The sequence below is a fragment of the Myzus persicae genome, unplaced genomic scaffold (assembly GCF_001856785.1).
Source record: "Myzus persicae strain clone G006 unplaced genomic scaffold, MPER_G0061.0, whole genome shotgun sequence".
NCBI classification, from domain to species: Eukaryota; Metazoa; Arthropoda; class Insecta; order Hemiptera; family Aphididae; genus Myzus; species Myzus persicae.
The window spans coordinates 76,437-97,340 of NW_019103985.1; the positions used below are offsets into that span (position 1 = coordinate 76,437).

Consider the following 20,904-nt stretch of genomic DNA (forward strand, 5'->3'; position numbering starts at 1 on the left):
GGCTATGACATATAGCATTCAAATATTATTTATCATGCATACAAGTGAAGTTTCAAACTTAGTTCTTCAATAAACCGACAACATGGTTGGATCTTATTAACTTGTCGGCTTGTTGGAGAAAATATCATTCAATGTTTAAGCAAATATGAAATTATTGATATTTTAAGTTAGGTTAGGAATAAATTTAAAAACTACTAGGTAGGTATTTTAATAATAATTTATTTAATGAATGTTATATACGTTTAATATTTTTTTCTATTTCAAGTGTGCATTTTTAAAAAAAATTTTGTATAACATTGTTGGTTATAATTTTTTGAATAATTATAATACCAAATAGTTTAAAGTAATTAATTATTTTATTGCAAAGGATAAAAGTCAGTTATATTTTGATAACATTTAATTTTGTTAAGATTTGAAATTCAAATATCCATAAAAAAATTATGCTTTTATTATATTTATTACATTTTTGGGTTTCAGGAAGAATTTCTCAAAACGATCCTTGTATTAAATTGTCAAGTCTCAGTCATACAAATTTACATTTTACACAGTTTTAACTACAAAAAAATTTTGCGATTGGTTCGTTGTTCGTTTTAAGGTTTCAACAAAAAAAGAAAAACAATATCGTCAAACACGCTGATGGTTTTTGCGCAAAAATTCAAGTTTTTTATCTAATTATTAAGAAAAGTACTGAGCATTTTCACATTGACCCCTTCCGATAAAAGTACCAACTAGATTCACTTTCCTACCATAGGATATGTAAGTATAAAGTCTAGGCATTTTTACTGCTGCAAAAGGTGGTAAAATAAAACACATCACTGTAAAATCAACAAAATCATCACCCCGCCCAGAATCTAAATGACAGCAGTGATTAAAACCAATTTATATATTCTTAAATACAATTCAGTAAAGTATAATACATATTCCATAAAAAAAGTAGGTATAGTGTAAATAATTTAAGCACATTTTAAATTTGATAGGTACCTAATTCATTAAATTATTCATATTATTGTATAAGAAAATTATATTTTGTATTTTTGTACCAATAAGTGAAAACAATTTTTATTTAAATAAATTGAATTCTAAATTACGAACAAACAATAATTTTACAAATTAATTATTGAATAATTAGAATAACAGCTGTGTTTAAGTTACACAACTTGGCTGTAACGTCTTTTACTGTTATACCTACACGTGAATTGTAGGTAAATTAAACTTCAGTGCATTTTATGAATGACCCATAAAAAGTTATTCTGACGAACCCACAAGTCCACAACACTCCAATATTGATGAAATAGATGAATAAATACCTATTTTACACATCATATTAAATCATTAATTTATAAGTTTAAATAACAATAAACTCTAGGCTCTTGGAATGTAATAAGTAATACGGAACAGTTAATAAGAAACTCCAGTCCGTATGCTACCAGTAATCATATTGGTTGCCTATACTCATTCTGACAGGCGCTTATATGGTTATACCAGTAGAAGCATTGATTTTATAATAATATAGTATAACATAGAAATTATAATCTATATATATATGTATATTATAATCCTTCTGTACTTGTGTATGTCACTAAACTCCTCCTAAACGGCTGGACTAATTTGAATGCATTTTTTTATATGTTTGGGTGATGCCCTGGATGGTTTAGATTCACAATTGCAGACCCTATAGGTCCGACCCGGGGAGTTGCTCAAACAGGGATTTTAAGATTTACGAAGGAAATATTTGTTTATATACGGTTGTTATTGGTCATAGGAGAAAAATAAATATATTTAGTAGAAATTGGTATTTTTTTTGTTTATTGGTTGCTTGCAGTCGTGGCATCAATTGCATCGGGCAAATCAGGTATAGGCTATAGGCATGTATGTAATTGAACTTTCGCACATTGCCTACCAAGGTGGCTCAGTTGCATTTATAGCCACGCATCGGCGTGTCCGCAATCAAAATCAAAATAAAACATATTAATATATTATTTATATAAAGTACTTACTACTCATCAAGCAGGGTCCGCAATCCATAGCAGGTAGGCATAATATACTGCTCGCATTATCACCACCTAGTCTCATATAGAGTTGGCATTTTTAACGGGCAACAAAGTGCACGGGATCAGCTAGTTTATTATAAAATCAATAAAACTAGTTTAATTACATAGGGTAAAATGAATAGCTTCTAACAATAAATTAACGTAATATGTTTTTACTTCTATAGTCATCTTTAGTCATATAACATATTATGTGACAATTTACTTTATCTTAAAACTTTAACCAACTACTCTTGTAGAGTATTTATTGCTTTAATTGTTTTAACCGCCTTCCAACAACCTGACAAATTGTCACCAACAATAAACATTTTTTTGTATGAGTACCTATTTCTTTTTTTTTTTTTAAGATAAACAATTTATTGCAACATAAGGATATCATACAATTTTTTACAAAAATTTAGATTAATATATTGCAGTACCCCCTTTAAGCAAATCTTGTGCTGGGGGCACAGTTATTATAGATTAAATAAAATATATACAATGTTTTTTTTTTGATTAATAATTAATTAATAGAATAAGATAATTTTAAATATATAATAATGTTAACATAATTGATGATTGATAATTAAAACATAAATACGAAGAGAGGAAAATAAATTATAAATTTACAATAATAATAATAATAATATTTTACATGAATAACTGGTAATTTTTAAAAGAAATAAAATTTACAAATTTGATAAATTTAATTGTTTTATATATTTTTTGAAATGTTTAACATGTTTATAATTTTTTATATTAATATTTAGTGAACGACATAAATATAAACCCGTTTATAAAATGCTTCTTTGACCAAATACTTGGTTAAGATTTGGTACAAGTATATTAATATTTTGCTCATATCTAGTGTTGTGCTCATGATCTAATGTAGGAATTAAATTTTTATTTTTATATACATCAACTAGAACCGATAAGTTATAGTTAAAATTAAGATTTTTTACATTAAATTCATTATAAATCAATTCAGTGCTAGTATTCATTCGTAAATTTAGTAAGAATTTTATAATACAATTTAAAGTGACAATAAGTTTTGTTAAAATAAATTTTGAAGCTCCACCCCAAATTGATATACCGTAAGTATAAAGCATATTTCTAATATGTAGAATCCTACAGGCTACAATATATTAATTAATTTTTTAATGATCAATTGTATAGATGTAACAAAAGTATTTTTATAAAGTGATTTATGTTTATGTTTAAAATATTAAATAATCTTATGTTTNACCGATAAGTTATAGTTAAAATTAAGATTTTTTACATTAAATTCATTATAAATCAATTCAGTGCTAGTATTCATTTGTAAATTTAGTAAGAATTTTATAATACAATTTAAAGTGACAATAAGTTTTGTTAAAATAAATTTTGAAGCTCCACCCCAAATTGATAATTTTAATGATCAATTGTATAGATGTAACAAAAGTATTTTTATAAAGTGATTTATGTTTATGTTTAAAATATTAAATAATCTTATGTTTATAAATTATGTATGGACTCATGTAAGAGTATTGGAGTAGTGCCTGACTCCCAGTTATAGCTGGAAATTGGTATGAAGACATGAAATCAAAAGTGAAAGTACAAGAAGAAGTAGACAATATGGTTGTGATAATTTTGTAATTTAATAATATCTCTAACAAAAATGACCGCAGATACATGAAATTTCCACTGAAAATTTGTGTAAGCATTTTCTATACACCATATAATTTTCAAAATATTTTTATGTGTGTTATAGGCATATGAAATTTTCGATTATTATTTGTTTTTTTTAACACAAGTCGATAAAAAATTTTTCGCTCTGTCAAAAAACTTGACAATGTAATACAAGGTTCCTTGTAAGTTGTTTTTGATGGAAATTAAAAAAAAGTTTAGAGTACATCTTCAGTAATTTTTTATGAGCATTTAATCTTAGAATTTTGATAAAATTGGTAAAAATCATGAAAATTAGCATACTATAATATAGTTATAAATATTATTTACTTAGAAATTCATAAAAAATTTTCCATTTATATTTAAGATTTAAAAAATTAATAAAAGATTCCTAACAAATTGTTCTACCTTTATCAAAAACAAAATTAAATTTTTATGAGTGTATAAAGTTGAAATTTTTACAACATTGGATATTTACTCGATTTCTCTTATAGCGATTTTCTTATTTCGTTGCAATTCAAAAACGAATTACTGTAAACACTTGAAATTTACACAAAATGTTTATTTCATCAATTCATATACTTGATAAAATTTTCAAAATATTTTGACTCGTTGTTGACGGACATTTTCAATTTTTAATTTTTTTTTCTATAAATGTCAATAACATTTGATTAGTTGGGCCCAAAAGCAAGAAAATTTAATACAACTCTTGATAACTTGTTCCAATAGCAGTTGAAAAATATTAAAAATACATGTATTATACATGTTTCATATGCATATGCATGAATTTTTTTTATAAGCATTTAAAGTTCAAATGTTGACAATATTTATCAAATTTAAAATTTAAAATGATTTTGTAGTTAAAAATGTATAATTTTTTCAATTTTTATAGCTAAGGATTGAAAATTTAAAACAAGGTTCCACTTAAGCAGTTTTTTCCATAACTAAGAAATCTAAAAAATATATGAATAGAGTTATTTTTTACAGACATTTTAAGTTCAAATTTGGGCAAAATTGCATATTAATACAATAATACTAAGAATAAAGTTTATCATTTTGTTGTAATTTAGTTTCAAAACAGCCCAATTTTACATAGGTATATTTAATATTTTTCCAGCATCACTGATAGTTTAAAAATAGTATTAATTCATTTTACCGGCTACCAATAACAATATAAAATTTCCCAAACTGACATACCATCTCCGCTCAGAATCGTTTTTCGTATTCAATGATAACCATTGAATTCAAATTTAATACCATCCATTATAGTGACCTCTTAGACACCTAATGTACAGCAGATGATATCCACTTACCAGCTTTTTTTTAAATTTGTTTTTAATCTTAAAAAAAAAGCCATACATCATTTATTTATTTTTAGCTCAGATTTTTCATTTTAACTATTGAATTAATTATTTATGTTATTTATTGTTTCATATAACCAAACAGCACTTCATATAAAGACGAGATATCTAAATAGAAATTAAATTTATTTTCCTTAAGTCATATAGAGTATTTGGCAGTAATAAAATTAATAAATAAATAAATAATTAATAAAGAGATTATGATTACATATTGTTTTTTTTTTTTTATTGATCTTAAGCTTCGGCAACTGAGGCCATTAGCTGTAGGTTGTGGTACTGTAGGGTTTTTGGGACTGTTGGGTTACTGTAGGGTTATGGAACACGTGTGTGTTTGTTTGGCAGAATTTCTAGTGGGCACCCGTAGGTTTCTGCCATACCCGGTTGGGGGATGGCGGCCTCTCTCTCCAGACACCGTGACTGCCCCGGAGAGAAGTGCCACCCGTGACCGAGATTCGAACCGGCGACGTTGCGCGTTGCGACCGACGCGTTATCCACTCGGCCACTCCGTCCCCCTGAGGCATATTGTTTTATACTTATGTAACCGGGAGCATAACACCAATACACCATATAAGACGGCCTTCTCCAAGAATCTGTTCACTACCTACTTTATTTATAGTCACGCACTATTTTGCATGATAAATGACAAATTACCGAGTCCGAGAGATAGATGGTGTCCTATTTTTTATTATGCCTAATTCCTGTAGGCATCGACTTTCGGTATGACAATTAATAATTATTATGCTGAATGCTGATCTATCTGTCATCAATCTTCATAATGTCGAAGCAACTACACACTACAACAGTTGTAGTGCTTCGCATAATACTCTTTCTCATAACATCGCCTATAATGATGATATGAGATAACTCATTACACCCATTTGTTAAGAATTGAAATTAGAATTTCATGGTGAAATAATCCAATTTTTGACAAAAATGGACTTAATAGTCTTAACCTATTATACCCGAAAGCCGATGAACTTACCTAAATTGCTGAATTGCAGTATCGTATTATTAGTATAATAGTATATTACAACACTGAACACAATATATATAATATTAAGAATAATCCGTGAGTCTTTTGCTGGGTTCTTAATATTTGAATATATTATTATGTATTAAAGTTATTTTTTAAATATCGTGGTTGCATTTCCGTATTAACGATAATATTATATTTAATTATATGAATTATACAAAAACGTCAAAAACAATTACCTATCGCGTACCTCAACAAAGTTTCGTTTTTGAAACAACATTTACTTTGAAAACATATAAATAACGATTAAAATAGACATAATATTATTACATGTTAGAATGTGATGATTAAAAAAAAATATATATTTATTTCTTAAATGAAATGTGAACAGTTCTACAAACTGTATTATGGAATGAAAAGGAATTGAAATAATATAAGCCAAACAGATAAATAGCTGTGATATTTTATCCCAATTTGTTTACATCAATGAGGGAGCAGAGGAGAAGTATTGTTCACAAAGAGCCTCATCAGTCATGTGCTGTCGGCTACTCAAAAAAAAAAGAAGGTAACTGTCTTTAAGACGTAAATAATTGTAATATATTTATGATCATGTTATAATATATCGAAAAATACTCGGTCAGTGTAATAAAAATATAAATTAAAATGTCAGCGGTTGGAAAAAAGCGACGTTTTTATTGTGATGTTATCGTTTTAAGCTCCTTGTTGATCCACTGAGAATTAACCGCTACCGACGAGTATACACCGGGTACATTTTCATCACCGCACCCAATACCCCACGAGACAATACCCACTTGAATATATTTCTTAGGCTTCCCTTGGTATCCTTTCATTGCACATATTAACGGACCGCCACCATCACCCTGTATAAGAAAAAAATGTATTGACATTGGTACTTAAATAAATGAACTGCTAATCTGAACGAAACAATTCGATCGCTTACTTTGCACACATCCACTCCCTTTATGCCACCAGCACAAAGAAAACTTTCATGTAAACGGAAAAAGTTTCCAAGACGCGTACTCCGTAATTGCTGCTGGCACAAATCGTTGGGCACGAGAGACAAGTCTACTTTTTTCAACACGGTTTGATATCGGCTACCCGGTTCTGTTGAGTGAAAAATAATACAGTGTTAATAAAGCATTAATCGTGTCTACTGTATGGATATTATATATTACAATGAAATATTAATAATTCGAAAAAAATGTGATTCATAAGATTTGCAATTCACATTAACAAATTGAATGTTATGTACAGACAAGATATAACTTGCTTATTTTTACTAGGTTAAGTTGTAATACCACTGCCTAATTTAATATGTGGGCGCTCTGTCGACTGTATACAGATGGAGTTAAAAGGACCTCTTTTAATTCTAAAATATATTTAATTTTTCTTTATTCTTGGTTTTAATACGTACATGATATCGTTAAAAGTAGAACTTAAAATCTCTATAAAAATAACTGTTTATATATTTTTTAGAATTATTGGTTACAGTAAAAACTATAAATGTTCAATTCTTAGCTATAAAAATTGAACATTTTATAATTTTTTAACAACCAAATAATTTGAGCATTTTCAATATTTTAATAAATTTAAAAGAACCTATGGTTAATAATTTTTAAATGACAAAAAAATTAAAAAATCGTTGCATTAGACTTATCAATTTACTGGTGCATATCCAAAGTCTAACTTATGTCTAACGATCGTAAAAAATTAATTTGACTTTCTGGTAAACTTTTTTTTTGTTGAATCTAAGACAACTTAAGATAATCTAATACAAAAATTTCAAATATTAGATATATCCATGAACATTTTTTTATGAATTTCCACCTCGAAATAATTTGCAAATTTTCGTGATTTTGATTAATTATATCAACATTTAAACTCTAGACGTTCATAAAACCTTATTGTGGGTTTACGCTCAACTTTTTTTTTAATTTCCACTAACAACAACTTATGGGTTAACTGATGACGTTGTATTACATTTTCAAGTTTTTTAAAAAAGCAAAAATTGTTTTATTGAGAATAATTTTAAAAAATTAATAAAATTAATTTTATTTCCACCTACAAATAGCTACAAAAAAATTGCAATATTTCGAAATGTTTATGGTGCATAGAAATTACTAGTGTAAACAAACATTAGGTGAAAATGCCAAGAATCTTTAAAAATAAAACCACACACACCATTGCAAAATTAATACATTCATAGTTCCACTCATAATCTAAAATCAAAAATGGTTTTTTACAATATTTAACTGAATAATATTTTATGTTATATTTTATAACAATTAATTCGGAATTCATAAAAAAAATGTTCCATTATTAATACACATTTATCGATGGAAAGCAGCAGACATTCAATATCTATTATCATATACGTAATATATTAGGCATATACACACAAACGAATATTCAAAATATTATGGTAAAAAAAGTTTGAATGGATAATTTTAGTTGCATTTAACAATCAGAAGTCAAAACTATTTTACCGAGTAATGGTGCGTCACTCACTTCAGTGATTATGCTTTTCTCTACCGTGCTTATCTCTAGATACGGCCTTGCGTACTTGCATTCAATAATAGATAGGTAACAGTTATACGCGTATAATTCGCTGAGCAGTAGTAATTATAGTGGTCTATGTAGACGTGTACAAGGTAGATCCACACCTTGAACATGTATATTATTATTATAGTTTATCATTAAAGAGATGCATTTATGTAAATCAATTTTTCTGTGTTTTTTTTTCCATAAGCCATGAATCATAATATCTTCTCGGGACCTCAAGTTGTGTCATAATGTACTATTATTATATTATCATTAAATAATTTATACTAACCGAATCCATTTTTACCCCATCCTGTCGATACACACGATTGAGGGTCGTAGTTAATTTGTTTTTCATTATTAGGAATGCATATAACATTAACATGTGGATGTAATGTAATTTCAGATTCGAGTTCGACTAACGCAACATCATTGTACATAGTTCCATTATTATGATTTGGATGATAAACTACTTTTGAAACACCACGATCTTCGTGCGACTTTTCTCTATCTTCTTCGTTACTGTTGGACTGGGTGTCCCACACGCCGACTCGTACTTTCATCAATTTCACATCCTTACCTCTATTTAAAAAAAAAAACAGAAATTAAACACAAACAATTGAAATTAAAAAGACTCATCAAATAACACAAAAATAACAGTTGTAATTAATAAAGTAATACAAATAGGTAAGGTTGTTGAACAATTAACATACATAATTCAAAATAATACTGTTTATTGAACTGTGCGGTTCATATTAACTGATGGATACCGTTGAATTTCTTATTTTTGCAGTTTATTAATGTTGGTAGGTACTATTCAATATTCGTATGTGTTACGTGTTTCCATATCTAATATACCTATTATAATAGTAGTATAATATAATATTTTGTACAATCGTACCTATTTTAAGTATTTATAAAGAACCAAAGGCATAACCATTTTCTAAAAGTTTTAATGTTTAAGATTTTTAAGAAAACTGATTATTTATTAATCGCCGGGGAACGTTGTATGAAAAATAAAATAATATAATGTATAAACAATTAAACAATTTCATTTATAATTATTGATACAGTATTTCTTTACTATGTAATAATACAAAAAAATTAAAATTAAAATTAAGTTTAATTTATACTATTAAAGTAATATTATAATTGTAATAATAAAATAAAATAAAATAGAAGAATAGAAATTTGATTTTAAGACTTACGTAGGTACTTCACTTAATAAATAAAATTGATTTATGTAAATCATAAAGATGTATGACTTAAGATAACATTATTTTTGTAAAATGAAGATTTAAAAATTTGTTTTAAAAAAAAAAATGAAATCTACTGTTTAGTTATATTGACTATATCATATTTTTATAAGCGCCTCGGTGTTAAATATTAGCGCATTTCAATAAAACAATGTAACTGAGTAGGTTTTGATTTTTGTCCTAGAGGATTTTTTTAAATAATCATTAATTTTGTGCATACAATAAAACAATTATTTAAAAAATATATAACTCTACTTCTACTGCAGCATAGCCGCATAGGTATGGATATTATTAATACGATTACATATAAACTTAGTTAACTTAAAATTTCAGAAAAAATTGTTGATTTATCATTGTTGATAAAGACATAAAGTATTTCGATTTTAAGAGGGTGGACATTTTTATTTACAAAAACCATCTCACTTTGATCGACAAAAAACGGTTCCGAAGTGATTTTCAGGAAAAACACCCATTATAAAAATGAAAAAAAAAACAATATTTTGGCTGGCGCCAAGGAGATTATTTTCAAAAAAATTAATTCCTATAACTTATAATGGTTAAGGTATCTTCAGTGGTATTATTTAGAATTTTGATTGTAAAAAAAAATAACAAAATTGAGTAGGTACCTGACGCAGTGCGCCGCAGTTAGTATGACTCGTGGATGTATTAATGAACCACCACACAGGAAAACATTTTCAGTTTTTATACCAGTCTCTTCATTCATATCTGTTTTTAATATAGCAGCCATCCACGGAAATTGACCAAAATGCGTGTTTGAGTTATCTGTTAAAATAAAACAAAAAACAAATATGTACTTATATTATTTGAACAAATTATCTTTGTGTTGTATAAGTTTTAAATAAATGGTAAAAGTACCTTCGGCATTAATAATACGGGTTCCTATATTATCAGAATTTATGGTATTTGGCGGTGACTTACCAATACCACAACTACGAACATTGTTATTGGCGGGATCGCCAGTAATAGGTGTTTCCTGAGTTGTTCCGATATTGACATATTCATTTATGCAACATACTTTATTGCTGCTGCAACTTCCTGCTCTAGATATAAAGACATAGTACTTACTCATACTTTTATTATGATCTTTTTATTAGAAAAAATATTAAATTTCCCGTCTAATAATATTAAATTAATATGTAATAAATAATACATGTTAAATTTAAAATAATATTATAACGTTTAGTAAGGTATTTCTTATATGCCAACCAATGATTACCTAATATTTGAACTTGGTGGTAAACATTGATTTCTGGAGACACATGTACATGGCTTATTATTATTCTCAATATATGGTGCCTGAGTAGATGAACTAATTTCTGGTATTTCAGACGACGGTATATAAGATTCGGTCACTGGCGGTAAAGGAAAATCACCTTGTACTCGGCAACATACCAACTCGCTTGCACAACCCGATTCTGTAGATCTGTGAGGGAAACAAAACAATCACGGTAATCATGTTTATATTTAATTTGTATGTAGATAGGTAACTAAAATACTTTGAAAATGAATACATGATAAAAGATAAATAATAATTAACAATAGGTATGTACTTACTAAATAATATTTTACTACCACCCTATTTCATTAGTGTTTATTTTACTTTCTTTGAAAAAAATACTGTAGCATAAATATTAAATACCTATACATTTTTAGAAACGATAAATATTTTAAAACCATGTGAAAATTAATGCTTAAAAATACTTTTTTAATACTAATTGTATTTTAATTTACATACAAATATTTAAATTGTCCAAGTAAGCACTACGCATTTACGCCACTATATGTATACGTCCAAAATATATTTTAACTTTCAAGTTCTTTGAATAAATGGAAACAAATGTTTTAAATTATTAATTATAAAAATTATAAATATGATTTATTACACAAACTCGTAGACAAATTATTACATACATTTATACCTACAACATACATATTATATCTCAATAATCAACATAATATGTCGATTTTGTACATAATGACATGTAATCAATTGAAAATAAGTTATACATATTTACATAAAAACATTGTCAGAATACTAATATCCTTTATATAGGAACAAAATAATAATATTCATAAGCTTTAAAAACATGCAGAACATACTATATTTAAAACCTTAATAATGACAAAATATGTGAAAATAATTATAGCAAACAGAAAATATATTATATATTTGACTAGGTATTTGAGTTAAACGGTTAATGTTGCATTGTTTTCTGTATAATCCTATAATACTTTTATGTTTTAAATCATTAGCTAGATATGGATCTGACCTCCATAATTAGTTAACCTTACCTTTTAACTTATCTACTTATTATAAACATTAGAGTATTAGACGTGTATTTGGACTATCGCAATGCAAGAATAATAATAACGAATGAGTGGCGCGTATCTCAAATACTCCAAAAAAATAATATGTAAATACTTTAATACTACATTATAAGACTGCATTCTGTATGGTCATATTTTTGCCGAATTCAAAAATATATTAAAATACTAACCAATATTATATACATATACTGTTTTTTTCATGACACTTTTTTGAATTGAAAATAAATTTAAATATTCAAAAAAGTGTCTTCAGCATCTCAATAGATTGAAACTTAACATACATAGCCACATAGGCTATAAACAAATAATAGAGATGTCATTATAGGAGTCTTTCAAAATAATAGCGGGGCAGGGTACAGGAGTTCAGAGTTGTTTTGTATCATTATGGCTGATGTGTTGATACCAGTTACAGTGAAACGTTCTGCATCTAAAATTGAACCATACTCGAAATATTAAAATATTTTTCGATGAACATAATTTTTATTAAATGTTGTCTCTAATGATATTATTATACTGTAATTTTTAGTGTGTGAATGTGGCATAATAAAGCAATACGTAGGTAAAATATATGTATATTATTATAAATTATATTCTAATGTACCTATAGAATGTAAATCAATTAAATGTAAAGGCAGCGAGGAACATTTGATGAAAATAACAATTAGGTACCTACTACCTATAAAGAAAATCACCACATAAAAAACATAAATATACCTACTATGATATTATTATTATTAGTTGTATTGTTTATAAGCTACGGTGCAGCCTAAATTGACTAATTGTCCTAAACTCACAACTGACGAATGTTAAACAAAATGCACTATTCCAAGAACTGTACGAAAATAGCGAGAAAATAGAATAGGAGGGGAGTATGGACAACCTGTAGAATAAGCATCATTGGACAATCCCTATAACATAAAAATAAGGCCTGGCACACAGACCACTTCAGACATGATTTTGCAGAGTTTGTAAGTTTGTCGAAGCACCTTCACGTCAGTTGATTCTGTGGGATCGCTATTCGTATTACCAAAAGTATTAGGTATTAAACAATATGTACCTCCGGTCAAAGAACGTAAAAATCCGAGAAGCTGAACTCAAGCTCAGAGGTTTATGGTTCCAAGCATAGTTGAACTCGGCTCCCCACTAGCACCCTCTCCCCAACCCACCAAGTACTGTATAATAATATGCACGTAATCGTTACACCTACCCAGAGGGTACGTCGACGGTATTGCTCGACTCGCACAAGTAGAACGGCACGCACTTGCACTGCTGGCCGGCGATCGTGATCACGGCGTCGCCGTCGGACTGCGGGGCGGCGACCGTCGAGTGGACGGCGACCGCAACAGCCACGGCGGCCACCAAGGCGATGGTCGTATGCATCGACGGCGTACGGCGACAATGCAGCGGCGACGAAGGCGACGACATGGCGATAAGGGCGGCCGCGGGAACCGACGAACGATTTGTGATTATTATTTAAGCGAATAAAAACTCGCGCGGCATGCGGCTGCAGCGGTCGGAGAATCCGAAGAGGGCGGCGGTGATCGGCGGGAAAAAAATCAACAAAAGAATTCTGGGCCAAAGGTTGGGAGGACTACCGGAAAACCGTGGACGGTTGCGACGCGCATGCACGCTTGCACTGCCTCGTCGCGGTATTATCGCGGTCGCTACACACCTCCGTGTCTTGCCCTGCCCACCGGTAATAATCGCCTCGATCGGAAAAAAAACCGCTTTTGTGAACGACGTCCGTGAACGAGTCCGCCGTCGTCGTCGCCGCGTCCCGCCAACCGCGTTTCGTTATTGTTGTTTATTAGGTATTTGAAATTATCATACGAGTTACGCGGGTTTTGCCATCTCCGCGCTCGGTCCTATGCAAAAATAATAATATTATAATATTAATATTGCATTACGCCGCTGTGTTATTACACGCATTCCGCGAAAATATTATCCGCCAGTTGCCACTACACCGTTGTTTATAAGTTTATAGCATTAATCGAGTATGCGCACTGGTTAATGGTCATCTAGATTCGTAGATTTAATCGGTGAACTAACGTCATAATATTTTATAACGACGTTGCTTTGCCAATAATATTATATTATTATCAGATCTAAGCATATCAATATAATGTTATGAGTATAGTATTAAATTATGACCCAACATAATCCGGTTTTGGGTACACCTGTCTAATTGTTTGTAAACCTTTATGTTTCCGATCGCACCATAGTAATATTAATAATGTTTGCATAAACAATTGTTAAACAATTGTTGATGGATCAACCACGAGGTAATGGTACCTTCGTAAGTGGCTAACACACTAGGCGATTAATTGCGCAAAATATAATACATTAAAATTCGGCGATTAATCGCCTAAACTGTGTATAAGCACCACTTTACATATTTAGTGGCCCACGATTGGTCTATTAAATTGTAATGAACTATTGTGAAATTGTTTCGCAGCTCAGCATAATTTATGAATAGTATTTTTGTACCGTTTATGTAGGATAAGTTATTATAACTGTTGAATGATTTATCAATTGATACAAGACGGACTTTTGTATTTTGATATTGTACTCGCGTGCGATTGTGTAAATTATACGAACGCAATCGCTCACAAAGTCACAACAAAAATTGAAAACCGCGATATTATCAACACTGTTGATTGAATATAATACTATTATTATCTTTTATCTTATTATAAAATTTATATTTTAAAGTGTTTTAAACAATATCTATGAATTTATGATAGTAATATAGTACCTATAAAGTATAATTTTTTTAATATTCCGGAATTTAAACTATTTGCATGCATATGATTATCATACCACGTTTGTCTAAATCTAAACAATCGCACCAGAGAAGTATTTAAAACGTACCTACTATATTATATTTATTTCTATGATTTATTGTTGTGTTCAAAACGAATTAAATTATTATTGTTTACAATAATTGTATAATATAATAAGTTGCAATGATAATGGTGTATTAGGAAAATCGTTGAAATTTAAAATTATTTTTAAAAAGTTTGCAAATACCTCTTATTTAAGTATACATAGATTACCTATAGGATTTCTAAATTAATTTTGTACTTAAAGCCAAAAACGTGTACCTGTTTTTAGAAAATAAAAACTTTACAAACATTTAAGGAATCCCTCATTCTGGATACGACAATACAAGTCTTATAGTTTCTTTAAAATTGTGACTTTTATTAAATTATTTCATAATATTATAGACTGTCCTGAACTTCTTGAACACTAAAATTATATGACTAACCAATTAATAATAGAAATAAATCTATGTATTTATGATTAATATACCCCTACAAATATTCTTGTCTGTGGAAAACTCAAATAGTAATATAGACTTGTTATTATATAAATTGTCAGAAACATAATCTATTTAAATTATTATTATTTCAACCTGCCCTTATTAACTCTTAAAGTATTAACTAATAATAATATGTATTAAAAATAGATCTATACATTTTTTTTATTCTGTATACTTATATAGATGCCTACTTTTAACTTATTTGCCACATATACGTATTGTCCTAATATGTTTTTTTAGTAATTAGAATTATTTTCGTGAAGAAAAAACTATTATTATTATTATTTTAAGAGATCAAAGTACTACTTGCACTCTATAAAAAAAACAGACGATAACCATTGATCCTATATAATACTATATTAGTCCATAAGCGTTGTTGTTTCATTATTCGTTAAACTGAAAGTTCCAAGGTTTATTTTGTATAGACCGTTGCTCGTTAGTGAGACGGAATCAGGAAATGTCGGTAAGTCGTAACGAACAAGCGTCCAAAAAATAATTTACAGAAATAAACAAAACTTAAACTGTGTAATATAATATTATTCACATCTTAGATCTTTTTCATTCGATATAATATGTACTGTTAAGTAATGAATACCTAATTCAAGGTAGTTTCATCTTATACAAAAACAAGGTTACCTATCTTCGCAGTATAAAGTAGGTATAAAAACTACGTCTATAAACACTAAAATAATGCGCAAATAAGTTTTCTTTAATTTACAATTTGTAATTTAAGATGTATAATTATTGCTATGATAATATATAATATAATAAAATATATATATAATATATATATATAATCATTCGTTATGTACTATGTAACTATAACACATGATGTTATTTGAACATAAGTTTATTATTTTCATTGTCCGGCTATATTTAAATAAATGTAAAAAGCATTATAGACTATTTTTGATTCTACATCCTTTTTTTTCATAGTAATTTGTGGAGAACAATTAAATCAATATCTAATTATTCAAATTATTCGAATAACTGATCAAATTTACCAATAATATTACCTATACTACTTAATATAAAATGCGATGTTAATATTATGTTATTAATTAATAGATCTAACATAAAATATAGATTTAAATTTTAAAATACCTGTTTTGAAATTGTTTATAGTGTAAAGTTAGTCAAACGTTTCTGTAACGTTTGACGATAAACGATATTGTACAAAATACGGGCAATTGGCAAGGAATAATAAAATGTTGTAATATTATAATAATTATAATACGAAATAATTTTGACCATAAAGACATTATATAATATTATATTCTATGATTTCAATCAAATTGGTAGGGTAAAATATTATATATCATGTTACGAAATATTTCCTAAAATACTCTTAACAGTTTGAAATCGGGGTTTCATTTATCATACTTTGTCGTATTCCAGCGACAGTTTATTGGTTTATTTGGTTATCCCATCTGATTTCAATAGATAATTAAGAATTACGAAAGCCGATAGGTAACGAGCATTGAGTGTAAAATGTAAATATAGTAGACAAGAGTAAAATTATTATTTTTAACAATACATTTTTATACGTATAATATTTCACTTGTTGTGTTAACGTGTACGGATCGAATATGACCTTATAATATTAATAAGAAAATAAAAACATACAACTTTCGTAGGCCCTTCTGCTCTAGGCACAGTGCTTATAGGACCTTATTATTCTAAAGTCTAATACAGCCCTGCATGTGAGTGTCATTTATTTATTTTTATATGAATCAAATAATAATTACTCTATACATGACATTTTAAATTTTCATTAATTCAATACACGCATGATTATAATATTAAATGTTTATATATGTATATTGCCATAGAAATAAGTTTATGTCAGTTTGGATCACTAATATTTTATTGGATAATTTCTCAAAATGTGTGACATAACCTAACCTAACCTAACGGCTAACCTTAGGGACATTATTACAATGTCCAGCTAAATTTGATTTAACTGAAAGTTAAGCTAGCAGATAGTTTAGCGTAGTGGGGAGTCCCACTGGGGACTTTATCGGGGAGTATACACCAGACCATTATAACAATGTTTTTGTTAGTGCTAACTAGCAGTTAGATTATTATAAACAGTAAAATACTTTTCGTTAGTAAAAATGAATCAGCTATTGTGACAACTGATAATCAAAAATTATCAACTTTAAAATTTGATTATTAAACAATAATTATAGTTATCATAGTAAATAATCATCTAGTATTCTTGTAGGTAGGTTTGTGTAATTTAAAAGTAGGAAGTGTGCACAAACGAGTTGAACCAGCCCTCCCTGCAGGCTGCAAAACAAATTATCGCTCTCAAAAACAATATAATATTTTTTGCTCAAAAGTTCAAAAAAGAATTTAACATAAGGCCGGTTTACACCTATCAAAGTAGCCACGTCCGTGAACCACGAATTAGTGGCACGGATTCTACTTTGATAATAAAAACACACCACATGTACGTATGACAAACTCGTACAAGTCGTGTTGTCCGATCCATGCCGGCAAGGACATGTATCAAAATTATCGTACGTGGGGAGAACATTTTATTTTATTTATTTTATATTTTACTTGGACAGACAACATTTGACAGTGTAAAGTTTACACTGTAAACACTGTCGTCAGTGCTCGAAATTTGAATCAAAGTTACACTGATCCAGTGATCCGTGGTTCACGGACGTGGCTACTTTGATAAGTTGTTGATAAGTGTAAACCAGCCTTAATTCCAATTCAATATTAATCTATTTATTTATATATAATAAGAAGCAATTGGTATAATAGAAATAATAATAATAAATATATATTAAATTGTTAAATCAATTTTAAAATAAAAATTTTAGATGTCATTCCGATGTAATAGTTTTATTTTTTTCATTGAAAAAGCCATCTGTAATAAATCATAAATGTGTTTAATTGTTTGAATTCAATAATAAACCATTGCATACGAAGGCCATAGCCTAATACTGACAGAATAACATGATGATTTAATAGAATTAAAAAGTAAAACTTATTTTGTAATTAGAATTTATTTCATATTTATCATTTTGTCTGTTCAGTGTTCTTATAAAATATTTTAGTTTCATTTATGCATACTTCTATGAATTATAATTCTTGACCTACGTGTATATTCAAAACGCATTTGATATTATTGTTACAAACAACCGAGCACTACAAAAAACCTCTTAATTCTATATCAATTATCGCCATTATCGACTAGACACCTGAGCTCCTCTCGTTTATTTCAATGCATATTGCATAAAAGTATAGAACGTTTGTACAATAATATAATATTAATTATTATACATAAATTAATACAAAAATATTTATTTTTTTTAAATATTAAATTTTAATAAAAATATTTTTCTGTATTAACCGTTAAATAATTACAAAAGTGTACCGGCCCCTGGGTGTAAGCTGTTTTTATCTACGGTGAATAACCATCTACAATCAAACATAGGTTATTCAAATAATTAAATAATATAATCAAACGAGGCCAAAATCGTAAAGACCATCTCTAACTATGCCTGTTTAATTTTCAGGCATACTACCACTTCCACCGTTAAAATAATAAATAAAAATTAATAATAATAAATAATAAATTACCTGATGTACGTTTGTTTTTTATTATTAATTTTCATTTTAATAATTTTTTGATTATTCAATTTGAGCATAAATTCGAATTTGAAATATTAATGCTCATCTCTATAATTATGATTAATTTAATACAAAAATGCATATTGTTCATTTTAAAAATATTTAACTCATTTGATCTCCGGAAAATTATTGCACATTTTTAAAATGGTTTGGAAATACATTTTAGATTCTGAGCAATGAATGTGTTGATCTTAAAATTAATTTATAATAAAATATATTTGGTAATATAGGCATTCATTTCCGCTCACTGCTCAGAATTTTTTTCCGTATGTACTAATTTACCATTGAATTAGAATTTAACATATCCATTACAGAATGGTCAATGACCTACAAAAAGACGAGGTATACTCGACACCTACAGCACAGCAGAGAGGGGTAACATACATGCCTGATTTTATTTTTTTGTAACATATTTTTCATCAAACATTTTGCTTTAAAATGTAATAATTATGTTTAATACATTGATTTTTAATTAGGACTCAATTATTATAATCATTTAAGTAGGAAACTGCTAACTACACATTTTTTTATATCTTTTCGTAGGTACCTACTAAACTATTCTACATCAATAAAATTTTTATTAATATTCAGTTAATAATATCTTAAAAAAGTGTATATTTTTTAAAATTTAAAATTTGATTAATTTTTTGCTCTTAAATTAAAAATATTGGATGACTTGGATAACTAACCATTTACTACTTGATTGATGTTTTTGATGGTCTTTGAATAATATAGTTGAAAAATGGAATTCATTGTGTTTTTTGTAAATGTTGAAATTACATAGAAATATAAAGCATATAATAATAACTATCTATTACGATTATTAAACACATAAAAAGTACAATAAATGTACTCATCGATGTTAAAAGCATTAAAAAAAATACCATACCAAACCGTTGTTACAATGTTTTCTCTCTATTCACTTTTTCACTAGCTACTAATTCACACCATACTGACAGATTTTTAAAAATAATCATAACTTAAATAGCTGTATACTTGTATATTAAAATAATATGCAAAAATTGTCTAGCAAATTTTATTGAAAAAAAGTATACACGATTCAGAGCCTGGCCGAGCAAAAGTAAATCACAATTTTGCACATACTTATTCTAAAAAATGTGTTGATTTTTCTTCCATTCATTTAATACGTTTTGACACTGGTAGGAGCACTCGGCCCGGCTCTGACTTGATTTCATAAAGTGGTCAACACTACGCTAATTTTTAATTTGTATTAACTATTATTTGATGCAATACATAGCAAGCTAAACTTTTACTAAGTAAAAAAACACTGATTCTGAATAGTTTATTGTAGTACCTATACTTCTTAATTATGTGTTTTTTACTCCTTGTTGTTGTTGTATATAATATTTATGTATGATGTCATTATGATATTATGCATCCTGCTTTCTCGTGCCGTCGAAAACCTATTTCCACATCTTGGTTATCGAAAAATATTTCTTGCTTTCATTAAATAAATATTTTGAACAGTCTGACACGTTAGTTTGATTATTTTTTTCTATATTACAGGAAATTTAACTGTCTGCGATAAGCGCAAATCGCAGGGAGGCTAAAGGGGCTTAGTCTTACAAATATACTGTTTTTTAGTTGTGTAGAATCGCCCTCCCCCTACTCACATTGATGTTAAAAATGTTAGACCTCCCAGAAATTTTAATGAATTTGTGCATATGACTGTCTCTTCTAATTATTTATTTGAAAGCCCTGGTTTATTATTAAAATT

General features: G+C 28.2%; 1 protein-coding gene across 2 annotated transcripts; it reads right to left on the reverse strand.

Moving 5' to 3' along the window:
* Positions 1 to 6,471: 6,471 nt before the first annotated feature.
* On the reverse strand, positions 6,472 to 13,912 carry LOC111037223 (tryptase beta-2-like). Of its 2 annotated transcripts, none has more exons than XM_022319628.1 (7): positions 13,401 to 13,912; positions 11,082 to 11,288; positions 10,721 to 10,905; positions 10,471 to 10,627; positions 8,881 to 9,170; positions 6,988 to 7,151; positions 6,472 to 6,907 (listed from the first exon to the last, which is right to left on the reverse strand). In XM_022319628.1, the coding sequence occupies exons 1-7, from the start codon at positions 13,616 to 13,618 to the stop codon at positions 6,719 to 6,721; spliced, it is 1,410 nt and encodes a 469-aa protein (XP_022175320.1). In that variant the 5' UTR covers positions 13,619 to 13,912; the 3' UTR covers positions 6,472 to 6,718. The 2 variants fall into 2 exon arrangements, with proteins under 2 accessions (XP_022175320.1, XP_022175321.1); XM_022319629.1 differs by having other exon boundaries at positions 10,784 to 10,905; positions 13,401 to 13,911.
* Positions 13,913 to 20,904: the final 6,992 nt, after the last annotated feature.